At 43.2% G+C, this 13,361-nt stretch overlaps 1 protein-coding gene across 1 annotated transcript in view; it reads right to left on the bottom strand.

Annotated features, from left to right (window-relative positions):
* The window catches only part of igsf3 (immunoglobulin superfamily, member 3), a gene marked incomplete at both ends in the record, with an annotated part of 80,333 nt that extends 70,670 nt beyond the window's left edge, over positions 1-9,663 (bottom strand). The window contains one exon of the mRNA XM_083908880.1: positions 9,624-9,663. Coding sequence (XP_083765006.1) covers positions 9,624-9,663 — 40 coding nt within the window. The remainder of the gene's footprint in view (positions 1-9,623) is intronic.
* Positions 9,664-13,361: the final 3,698 nt, after the last annotated feature.

Raw genomic sequence — 13,361 nt, 5'->3', positions numbered from 1 at the left:
TTTATGTTGTCCAAACTTAACACCTGGTTGTGTTTGTTTCATTATTGTGAGGACGACAAACAGCAGATCGTTTTCCCCCAGACGCCTTTATTGATTGACGGCTATCAAGACAAGAAGATGATTTCAACAGATAAGATTAAAAAGAAAAAAAGTGTTTCAAAGAAACCAAGTAAGGACAATGGCTTTAACTCAGAGCTGTAATTACAATTTGAACAATCTATTAACGGACATTAGCTGTCGTCTTGTATCTTTTCAAATGGAAATCACAATTAGAAACAAAGCAATCAGCTCACTGCAAAGGCTGCAATTTAATTGCATTGTTATTCTTTTTTAATTCTCCTATGTTCTATGCCAGTTAATTAATACGTACACTTGATATGAATTACATGTTTAAATTATCATCCTTTCATTAGAATTTGGTAGTTTTTGTTTGTTAAAAAATGATGACAATTTTAATTTAGGTATTTTACCTAAATTGTTCAGCCCTACTGTGTATAAGACATATACATCCACTCAGTCATGTTCTTTAAGAATCCAGCTGTCAATTTGATTTTAAATACAGCTTCATACATCACTGAAATAAAGATGAACCTTTTTTCACAAAATCTGGATAACAGAAAACCCTGGAATCTATCTAAACAATTTGTGACGACTATATGGAAGATGGCTGTTTGCATAGTGCCAAGACTGTGCGCCAGTCTTGCCAAAAAAACACAAAGTGACAGATGGTTACAGTGTGTGTGTGTGTGTGTGTGTGTGTGTGTGTGTGTGTGTGTGTGCGTGTGTGTGCGTGTGTGCGCGCGTGTGTAGGTGTGTATGTGTGTGTGTGATACATGTCTGGATCCGGTTTAAGTGTTTTGGGTGTAACTTAAATTTGACAATTAATTTTTCATCAAAGTCATGGCCTATATACCATTGAGTGTTTATGCGTGTTGTGGGGAAAGTTTTAAATAACAGTCAAAAGACAAGTCTTCCAACTGGTTCTTTCATATCAGCATATGCACACACACACACACACACACACACACACACACACACACACACACACACACACACACACACACACACACACACACACACACACACACACACACACACACACACACACACACACACACACACACACACACACACACACACACACACACACACACACACACACACACACACACACACACACACACACATTTGTGCTTCATTCATAGTGAGGACCTACATATAACATATTCCCTAACCTTAACATCACAACTTAGTGCCTAACCCCAACTTAAACCCAGTTCTAACCATTACCCTAAAACCAGGTCTTACCCCCTTTAAAGATGCCAAAATGTCCTCACTCTGTGTGGTTTATACCATTTTTTGGACCACACAAAGCCACAAATACAAGAACACACACACACCTCCAGTGCATTAAGCATATGCAACCACTCCCTTTGGCAGACCCATTAACTGCATACAGACACACCTGCTCCCCCACTAACCTCATCAACCCCTTCCCCCAAGCCTACTCCATCTAACCCCCCCCCCCCCCGTTCCTCCCCCTAAAACAGACACATCCCCCACTCCCCGACTGTGTGAGTGACAAAGGACTGGTCTCGCGTCTGATCCAAAGACAAAACTTTCACCCAAGCAAGGCAAACAAAAACAACAAAGCTCAGCCTTATCTTGTCACGAGCTACAGTAGACCGGAGTTTTCCAGTTAGTTATTGTTCAGAGAAAGTGAACACTCAACTATCCCCAGTCATTATCGCATCTCGTGCTTGTGTACAACCAAGCCCCGACAGCTGTATCTGTTTTATGTACAGCGCTTTAGATTATTCTGCGTGATTGACAGCTTGCCATCATTTTCCACTTTTGCACATTTAGCAGCAGATTGGAAAGGAAGCTAATTAACTATTAATTAGTCGACTTCAAATAAGAGATTTTCTTTTTCCATTCCACTGTCAGTCATTTTGCCTTTCAGGCAGTAAAAAAAATACATGCATTCACACAAACACACACATCTCTCTTTTCTTTTAAGAAAACATAAAGGAAAAGTGTGTGAATGTTCTAAATCGTGGTGGGGGGGATTGGAGGGGAGGGTGGGGGCCATTTATTCCTACGCTCGTGTGTATTTTTGAACATTATCACCGCCACAGTAGATCATCAGCAGTGTGCAGGTGGGGATCAGTCGCCATAGTTACAGCACCTGGTGTGTATCCCACATCTCTTCGGGCGGAGGGATGAACAGAGAGCAAAGGGAGAGTGTGGCTGCACTGAAGGACAACAGTTCTGAGCACTGTGGGCTCTTTCTCTCTCACACTCTTTTGTGGATGTCTCTCTTTCTATAGCCCCAAAAAACATACCAATTATTTCATCAATTCTTACGCTGATGCCGAAAGAAATCTGGGCTATGGCAAATGTATCCTTCATGGCCAGGCAAACGTCGGCCGCATTTGAAGGAGTGCATGAAACAAATTGAAATGGGACAGCCTACGTCGATGCGCTGTGATGCATTTTAACAACATCTGGTCGACGAGGAGCCGGCCCGTGGATTTGGACAGAGCTTGTGTGTGTGTGTGTGTGTGTGTGTGTGTAGGAGTTAAGTGGAGTCATCTTACTCATTATAATCATCATGACTACTCCCAACACAAACCCACAGAGGTGGAGGGAATAGATAAAAAAGCCTGCGGGGGAAGGGGCCCTTGTCTTTTAATTGGTCAAGGAAGGTGCTCATAAAAAACTCTTCATGTAAATGTTGCTGTTAAATGCAGATTCCTCCTCTGACACTGTAACGGAGCAGACAATATCTGCTTTGAATCACTTGAGGGCTGTTTCTTAATAGTGTTCTTTGAAAAGGAGGTGGGCTGGACATAGTATTGTTTAGAAAAGAGTGGGGGAGGAAGGTCAGGGGCTATTCACTGGAGGAGGACGAGGAGGAGGAGGTAGCTGGAGTACCCTTAAGTGTGTCAGTGATAGGAGGCAGAGATCCACGCAAATCAGCCCAACTAAACACTCAGTACATTTACATGACGCGAGGAAAAAAGACCATTTTATTGTGCTAGTCTGACTTAAACCTTGACTTTAAAAAATACACGTGGGACTGAAATTGAAAACAAACGTCTCAAAGTTGAACTATCACACCCAGATAACGCAGTTAGGAGTCAAATCACAAAAGCACGTACATCCTCAGTAAGACCCAAACTGGCCTAAGGGCTTTGTGCATGGTCCATAGTTCCTACCCGTGGGATTTAACTCGCAGAAGAAGACAACAAGCCAGAAAAACAGATTCCTGACTGGTGTATTTTTTTGAATTATGGACTATTTTAATTTTTGTAAGTTCATAGATGGTAGTAAGATGGTGCTCAACATGTTACCAACTAGCCACCATCTTAAAGTAGACATATTATACCCTATTTCTTCAAGTTAATCTAGTTCCCTGGTGTCCTAATGAACATGTCTGTGACATGCTTTGGTCAAAATACCTTAAGGATGAAGCACCACAGCAGTTCAATCACCCTGCCAAAACAGCCCTGTTCAGAACGCTCGGTTTGGAGTGCCTGTCTCTTTAAATGCAAATGAGACAAAGGAAACTATGTCCGCGTCACTGAGGCTAACAGCTGTTAGCATTTGGAAAAGCCGGCACATTGCCGACATATATAAAATGTATCCACTGGATACGTAAATCCTCTGAGGCTGGAAGTTTGTGTAGAACTCTGTGCTGCACTGTGAAGCCAAGAATAGAACACTTTGCGGACTTACACGCTTCCGGATAATATTGCCCTCGCCTGCACTCTCGCGTTTTTTAGTGGCAAAGCGGAGCTCCGTGAGACAACAATTCCAGGAATGTATCATTGTGACGTCGCAATGAGTGCGGAAGTCAATGCCACACAACGGACCACAAAAACTCATTCTCAACTAATTATAGGGCCTCCAGAGTTCCAAATGTTGGACAGTAGTCCAATTAAAAGGTGTAGACTAGCTTCAACTGCAGCTAAACTGTGCATGAAAACACACGGGCTTAAAATCAGTTTACTAAGTGAACAGCCAACGGGCTGTTGTCGTGTTGTTATCATAAAACAAAGTTTCAGGTGTGCAGAGACGTTCCAGCACAGCCACGCAATCCTGGCAAAGAGCTGCCGCGTGGGACAGTCCTGACAGTTAACCAGAGGTGCTGCTGAGAGTGTCAAAATCAAACACAAAGCAGACACTGCCTCTGCTCAGTCTCCAGCTACAGCCACTTTACTGATTCACCGTGGCAGACAGGAAGTCTCCCTGAAGAACTTTGTTACACTTCACAGAGACACTCATCTCCACATGAGAACCAGAGAGAGGCAACAGCTCAGATCTGGGTCACGAGGGAGGATCAACACTTACAAAAATACAGAAAACTGCATGAGAAAAGTAGCCGTGATTATTCACGACTAACTTTTAATTTACTGCTCAGATAGGAATATAGTTTACATGCTTCAAATGATTCACCGATCTCTTCAGGGAACTCGACTGGGGGTTAAACTATTTTATTCCGAAACACACCTTTAGGGACAGACAGAGGGGGAACAGGATCACAAAAAACAGCCTTGGTTGTAGTAAAACTGCTGTGTCAGTTGGGTGTGAGTTTCGGTGGCTGACTGTGATGTCTGTATTACAGGGCAATTACTTGCACTGTTGGTGGCACACACTAGTTACCAGCATCCGTCTTGCCCTCAAGCATAACAGACCCATGCTAGCACAGCGACAACCATCCCTGGTTTAGTCCTATTGATCCACGACTAATAAGAAGCTGCAGTCTTCACTAACAGCGGAACGCTGACCTGCAAATGTCCCGCGTTGTTCCGTATCCCGGCTTTAATTAATATTTACTGGAAACTCACCACACTGTTGGTGATAAATGGCCAAACTGACCGTCAACCCTTCTGCATTTCTTTCAGTTGAGTCAACAGTGATATCGGGGGGGGAGAAAACTGCACAAACGGCGTCTCGTCACGATTAAACAAAGCATGCACACGCCAAACTTTTCTAGCATATACAAAACACTGGAGCAGATATACAAACTGGGAGACAGTGACCTATTGGATTTCCGCTTCGAAAGTCTAGACTCTGCTCTCCGTCTCATGTCAGCTGAGGCTTGCAAACACATGGAAAGCATTCCCACTGTAGTACCAGCTGACTCGAACATGAAGAAGACGCATGGCCTGACCACACACACAAGGGAATACCCCTGCCATTTTTGAGGTGGGGGCTTCCAGCTGTCATTCTTGCTCAGGACAGAGAGGAGAGGCTGGGATGGGCATCGGGGAGTGGCACTGCAAACTCTGAATGCCGACAAAATGCATCAGAGCTGACCTAGACATTCCCGTGACTATCAGAGGTCATTAAGAAAACAGAAATAATTATGAAATACGTTCCAGATTCCTTTTTATTTCGCCATTAATTATAATATGGATTTAAAATATGCGACGCAAACACTTTGATGAGTTTGTGATGATTTGAATCCTTAAGTCCTCTCGAGCTTTAGTGACAGTCTGAGCACCACATGGACAATCCAATCTCAGAGGCAGACTATAAGTGCTGCCATTCCTACTTTAAGCAAATGTTGTGTTTGTGGGGGTTGAGGTGGCTCAGCAGTGATGTCTAAAATGGAAATGAGCTCTTAAGTAGCTTTATGCTGTTTGATTGGGGCAATTACGTAGGTCTTGCTTTAAAATCTATGTGCTGATAAAGTCTGACAGCATTACTACAGCTTTCTTTCTCTCAGTATTCTCTTTCCAATCAACGGTAATGTAATAAGCCACAATATAATATCATTTCACTTTCTCTTACGACATGAAATAAGTGATAAAAAAAAAAATGGAAGAAATAGAATAAATGAAACGGAATTATAAACGAAAATCTCTCTCAAACAAAGAGACAAGAAAGCATCTAACTGCATAGGGAGAGTGAAAAGATGGTGGATGAAGAACAGTCTGTGATTTTTTATCTATTTTTCTATAAAGTCTGAATTGTCTATTCCATTTGTTTTTCACGGGACTTCTTCTGAAGTTGCTTTGGTGTGGTAGAAGACTGATATGAAATAAAAAAACTAATAATAACTAAAATGAATAATGCAGCCATGAATCATGCTTATGCTCTGCTCATCTACTTTTATTTCCCACAGACATACATGAAAACCAGTGAATCGTTAGCAACGACTAAAGGGTGTAAAGATACTGCTAAAGTCGGGTTTAGTAAGCTACAGACACTCGTATGCAGCATTCATAGTTTGTATGAAGCTAAATCACTGTAGCGTTAAAGCGGACCTAGACCAGAAGTTCCAATTAACGCTGCTTTCTAGTGTGTATCTGCATCATTACCTTGTTTACGAAGCCCTGAAGTTTCGAAAAAAAAAGTTCAGCCACTGCTGAGAACGCTGTGTTTTATTGTAATCTCGGGCTCAGCGAGATCTCTGAAAAAACCTCGTCCAGTTACGTAAACACCGGTTCTCCTGAACAGCAGATCCTTCTGTTCCGGGCACTAGTACGGGCACATCCGATTGCGTACATTGAACCGTAGAAGAAGAATAAGGTCGTTTGTGGATATGTTTCACGAGCGACAGTGTCTTCTGACTCTGGGTCAAAGTCATAAAAGGGACTGCGGCGGGGAGTCGTGAAGAAAGCTATTTTTAAACATTGTTAAAACAATGTTTTGATAATGAGTAGCAGTGCATCCACCATTCCAGAGGGGGGAGCTGTGCTTCTGAGAGCGGGTGTTTTGATTATGTCACTTCCAGGTATTGGCCAATCACAAGACAGTTGGGAAGCCTCTACCCTGGCTGGCCAATCACAACACACTGTCTTCTGGGTGTGAGAGTTCAGTCTGAAATATCGTGGCTGAGGACAGCGTCAGGAAAGAAAGATTTCTATTGGCTCGTTCCCAGCATCTAGGAGGTTTTTGACCATAAAACAAGTTAATGTATGTAAGTAGACCTCCATAACTAACATATATGTGCAACAGGACCACTCTATGTGAGCTTTAAGTCTAAATCCTGCTAAAATACAAATGTTGGAGCCAATTCTTCCAATCACTACCGACCAAACCTCCCATGTGCATTTGTGCAAATCCATCCATCATGTGTTTACATATTGTATCGACAGGGCGAAGACAGCACCTGTCTTTTCCGTGTCGCCAGAGCCAATCGACACATATTAAAACATCAAGCTGTGACAGGCGCATGAGTAAGTGCGAGTGGCAGAAATGAGCATCTTGACAGACATAAGCTTTTTTTTTTTCTTCTGTATGATGTGAAACTGCTCTGAGACCAGCTGATAAACAGGACCGGTGGAGGCAGCTCATCGGAAAAAACATGGATGACTGCTGGATTCTCTGGTGTCAGCAGAGTAAATGGAACCCACTCAGGCATTTCACGGTTAAACCCCCAGCCAGCCTCACACGTATTACACTTTCAATTTAGTTATATAAACTGGGATGTCTTGGATACTTCATGCTGCCTCTCGCCACTTTCAAACACACTCTTGCACCAGGAAAGTGTGCCGTGGCGCACCACACCAAATACACGACATCTTTCTCACTCTTAATAGAAGCGAACGACGGCATCCTGTTTGCGAATCTAATGAATATTTGTTCCTGCAGGCAACTCTTTATATCATAAACCCCGACGCCACAAATAATCACGAGAACTCACAGCAGGTTCTCAGCACCATAAATCACATCTGATTTAAGATTTGCCTAAGTGGCACCCCTGGCTTTAACAATGACAGATACAGTCAGCTCCTGACAAAGCTTCCATCCTCCTCTTTATCATCTTTTTCTGCACACTGACACACACACAGTAAAATAAGACATACCTTGGATTATGTTGTGAATGTGAAGTGATATACAATAGCACACACACACACATAATGTTAATGCATATTAGTAGGATGCAACATCCAGTATCTTATACCACAGGAAAGTTACGATTGTGTCAACAATGATGATGGCAAGGCATTGGGCAACATAGTCCTATGTCCTCTCATGGTGATTCATGCAAAACGATCCTCACAGTCACGCACATGAAACAAAAGCGACTCTTTCCTAACACCTGAAATGTTCTTCACCACCTCAAACCAACCACTTCCCATGTAACCATGATTCATGATTATTATGTAATATGGAAAAAAAACAAAAAACTCTCTGTTTTCCAGCCTGCGCTGTAGATACAATCCGTATTGTGGCCGCTTGCATTCGCCTCTCTACTCCACAATGAACAATCATTCTCAAGCTTTTTTCTTTTTTTTTACTGGAAATCATTTGCAGCCCCCATACGAGAGAAAGTGATTTCTTAAGCAGCGGAAGTTGGACGTGAAGCAAGGCACAGACTGGTAATCCTCTTGGCAAAGTGGGGGGGGGGCCCCCAGTGGGCTGACTTCCACTCCCACCTCCCAGTTCCCCCCAGTAGCATCAACAGCTTGGCCTCCCAATACAGCACCAGGAAAGCCATCTGGTGTTTGTTTGGGACAGTTCACACACGGGCAGAATGTACCTGACGTATGAGCGTGTGTAAGCAATCATGACTCTAATTTCTATTCGCCACCGATTGTCACTGGGCGTGTGTGTGTGTGTGTGTGTGTGTGTGTGTGTTTGAACACAGCTGTTTCACCTGGAGGGATGACTTATCCGTAAAAATCTGCACATCAAAAAGCTGCACACGGTGTCTTCACCCACACTGGATGACTTCATACCCCGGGGGGGTTCCTGGTGTGTGTGATTCAAGCGTGTCTGTAATGTGTGTAGGACCTTTGTGTCTGTTAAAAACAATGACATTGTTAGTCCTGTAGGACCTCAAATTTGGGTCATAATGAAGCAGCATCTCATGTGTGACGCTGTGGTAATAAAAGATGGTCAGAGGTAGATTGGTAGTTTTAGTGAGGCTCAATCTAGAGTCCTAATAAGAATAGCTGCTCAGGTCTGTGTGTGTATGTGTGTGTTCTCATATGCGTTACCTCCTAGGGTCTGCTATAATCACTGACCTTTTCAGGACCACTAGTCCTGGATTACATTTCTGAGGCTCTGGGATGCAAATTTAGTGAGGTTAATGATGGTTAGACACAGTTAAGATTATGGATGATGTTTTGATAAGGCTGTCCCCATGAATAGAAATCAATGCTGTGTGTGTGTATATGCTGTAAATATGTGTGTATTTGTACTTTATACTAAGCTTGCACGTGTGTGGGTTAATTATGAACGATACCACGATGCCAAAAGGCAGCTCTTCGATGCAGGAGGTCAGACTGTGTATAGGATTAATCTGTGACTAGTCCAAATATCACATTAACCTAGTTCAGCACGCACACACACACACACACACACACACACTCTCTCACACACATCTGTTCACATGCATCTGTTACTATTGCAGCGATTATCGATGTAGTCTACATCCACCTGACTCATGATGACTGCTGTTTGCTCTCCCAGCAGACTAGTCGGTTGAGATCCACACACACACACACACACACACACACATACACATACTGTGGCTGACACACACATACTTTGGCTGACACACACAGCTGACGCACATGCACCTCTTGGATGTGACAGGCAGTGAGCGAACAACACAAACCACACAGATCCACACTGACAGCTTTCTTCAGCAGACTTACCAAGCAGCGCGCAGGCGAGCAGGAGCGCACCGGTTGCCATTGTGCATACGTGTGTCTCTCTCTCTCTCTCTCTCTCCCCGTGTGTGTGTGTGTGTGTTGTCCCGCAGATTCACTTCCAGCAGCTATTTCCCCTTCACAGAAGCAGGAGGGTCGGTGTCTGGCTGGGTTTGATAATGTGGTAAACCGCTGCTCCTGAATCAGAAAGAAGGAAGGAAGAAGGAATCCCTGGGTTGTCTCACAGTCACATCCGCAGCCGGTGAGTCCCGGCGGTTTTGCCAGTGTCCGACTCACCTCTCCTGTGTCCTCCTCCTCCTCCTCCTCCTGGTGGTGGTGCAACAAAAAAAAATCCCCACCACAGTCTTGGTTATCTACCTATTTGCTTTTATCGCTGACGACGTGCGCGTATGGCCAGGCGTCTGGGCGACCCAACCCACTCCCACTGAGCGTTTACGCATCCGAGACTGCGGAGGCGATTCCCCGCTCGGTGTAAGTCCAGAGAGGGCGACGCGTAATCGGTCAGGAGACGCAACAAGACGTGATCGGAGAAGTCCTGGCGCTGTAGAGTCACACAGGTCACTGACAACGATCCTCCACCCTCTTCACTCCTTCACTGATGCCACAGCAAATCGGTGTCCAAGTAGCAGCAGCAGCACTGGCAGCGGCGGCGGGCGGCAGCGACAGGAGTCTCCGCGGTGTCCTCCACGGCAAAATCCCGGAGACTGTGTGTGATGATCAGTCGTCTTCCACTATCGCTGTGTAGAAAAAAAAAAAGAGAAGCCTTGTGGGCGGGCACTTTAGATGGAGCAGACAAGGCTTTGTGCGCTGGCACAATAACGCCAATTAATCAAAGGACACTTATTTGAACACTTATCTGCTTTCCAGTCTCCTATCAACACACTTCAGCCGATTGATGTTCCACAAAACATGGAAACAATAAAGTAAAAAAAAAACAAAAAAACACCTGAAGTTATTTCACTCACGAGATAATCTGTTTGATCAAATACTCATTTGATTTAGTCCCACAAAGAAAACAACACGTCCCCGCTAAATCCAACCCCACTTCCTTGTTCCTGCCCGGCATTTCACTTGTTTTGTCCCAGCGGTTTGAAAAGTTATCGGCGTGCTGCCTGCCTGCCTCTCTGCCTTCCTGCCCCCACCCACCCAGCAGATGCCACGCCCCGGCCGTGGGGGACACCAACCACCATCCTCCACAGAGGACAAATCTGCATTTCTCAATCTAAATCCTCATCTAAGCCAGCCGGGACAGCTGGGGAGGTTTCAATATAGGTTATTAAACAAGTGTTTTGTTTACCATAACACATGTGTAAATTAAAGGTGCACAACAGTTTACCTCTTAAAGTTGAATGATTATTTTAACTGCATGACAATGAACTGGTGGACATACACATGCAATGAAGGAAATTAAAGATGCATTATGTAATAAATCTAAAGCAACTGGCCATAAAATCCTCCTAATATTTCACAGAGACTCAGGAATAATGTTCATATAACAAACTGAACTCACCAACAACAACAGCACAGACAAAATATTTGCGTTAAAATTGTTTTTTTTGCAAACTGCAAATCATGTTTATGTTTTGAAATCATGTTTTGGCATGTGGCGCCACCTACCGCCGTCTACCAATCATTGCAGTCAGTAGAATCTCAGCTGCCGAGCAACCACGGGTTGCCAGTTAAGTCAGAAAACGAAACCTAAAAGACCTCAGTATTTTGAATTTGAATGTAGTAACCGTTTTTGGCCACATTCTTACATATGGCACCTTTAACAATATTAGTAATAGTCATCATAACATTTTAGTGAGGCAAGTGGCATCTCTTTAAGGAATTCACATTTGATTTTAACCTTCATGTATTTTATGAAAGTGGTTAGGATTCGGCGCTCTCACCTCCACGGTCTGGGAACTTACTTTGGGGCAGCCTATGGCCAAGTGGAAAGAGAACTTGACTTGTAACCAGAGGGTTAAAAGGACTGGGGTAACCCCTGAGCAAGGTACCCAACCCCCATTGCCCCCCGGGTGCTGCTCAGTGGCTGCTCCTAATTATAGGAAGGGTTAGAGGATGGGACTGATAAAATATTAATTTATTTATATTCTTGCATTTATGTACTTTTTTTGGTACGTTCCTTTGTTACTTACTGTTAAAAAATGAAAGTGAAGGTATTGTGTTAATTCAGTTTCGTTCAACTAAGCAGTACTCCTTATATATATATATTCATTTACCTTTTTTGTATATTACTGTATTGTCTAGTTTGTTCTTATTTTCCTCTTTTTCATTTCATTGTGTTGTCATTGTCTCTGTGTGCAATGCTATCTATCTATCTATCTATCTATCTATCTATCTATCTATCTATCTATCTATCTATCTATCTATCTATCTATCTATCTATCTATCTATCTATCTATCTATCTATCTATCTATCTATCTAAACGATGAATACATGTAATACGGTGTAATATGCGGAGAGTTAAAGGATTAAAGCTTAAGCACACCTAAGTAGTCCGAGCTAGTCTTAGTCGGACTAACAAACCTGGATAATGTGATTCATAGTCCAATTACTGCATCATGTTTACAGTTAGTCTAACTGGAGTTGGACTTGGAATTTTCTCTCCCGGATCAAAAGGTGGTGGCGTCTTCCTTTCGGACAACATGGCAACCAAGAGCCACGCATACAGCTACAGCAGATACAGATACAGCACTACCTATGGAGGCGGAGTCAGATGTCCATGGCCAATAGAATTGTTTTCTCTTCCGCATGTATACTCTTCAACTTGGCAAGTTGTCTGCCTGCCTTGCCTTAGACTTAGTCTGTTCAATTGTTCCTATCAACCAGAAGCAGAATAAATGACACTAACAACAAAAGTTACACACTGCAGCTTTAAACAAGCCTTCAAATTTACCAGTTTTCGAAGCTCTGTGTTTTGCGGTTGTAAAAGTTGAGACTGAATCGAAACAAAATGTTTTTGCACAGCATACAAAGTGCATCGGCAGAGAAACTTTCCCTCCTTTGTAGATGTCATTCTTCTCATCAATGCTGTTTACATATCTCGCGCTGATCACAAAAGTCTCATTGTCAGTCATAATTTACTCAGCACTCACTGAAATGTTATATCAATCCCACCTCCTGTTTTTCTCCTACTCCACACTTACCTATGTGCACTTCTGGCAGCTGACATAATGAGGAGCCACTCTGTTTGGGAGCTGTCAGTAATGTCAGCACACTTTTACCGTTCACCTTGCAGACATTACACGTTTCATACAACATTTCATCCTCCTGCTTTGATTCAGATAAGCATCTCTTTGACAGCGGCACGGGTTTATCGATTCGGCTGCATTATTAGGGAGGTTCTCAAAATAGACATGGGTGAATGGGGCGTGAGCTGGGAAACAGAAAATAGCACATGCTATTATGATACAGCTTTGGTGAGAGACTTGGTGAGGAAGTCTGCTTTTGGGAAAGGACAGAAATATAGACTCGGATATGTGCCGACTCCTGTAACCTGAAGCTCGCTCCTATATGTAATATGTATATGAATAAATGAGCAGGACCTTGCATAGGCATACAAAACATAATTGCATTATTTTTTTTTTTTTTTTAATCAATGGGGAGTTTTGAGTTCTGAAAACGGTCTGATTGCAACATGAATACTGTTTTGTTTGGTTTTGTTCCTTGGGAGCAGTAGAAATGATTTTCCTCCCCTGGCTGTGTTCATAAATTTC

This window comes from Microchirus variegatus, assembly GCF_963457635.1.
Source record: "Microchirus variegatus genome assembly, chromosome: 22".
Classification (NCBI taxonomy): domain Eukaryota; kingdom Metazoa; phylum Chordata; class Actinopteri; order Pleuronectiformes; family Soleidae; genus Microchirus; species Microchirus variegatus.
The sequence above is the reverse complement of the archived record's forward strand: the minus strand, read 5'-3'. Positions and strand labels throughout refer to the sequence as shown.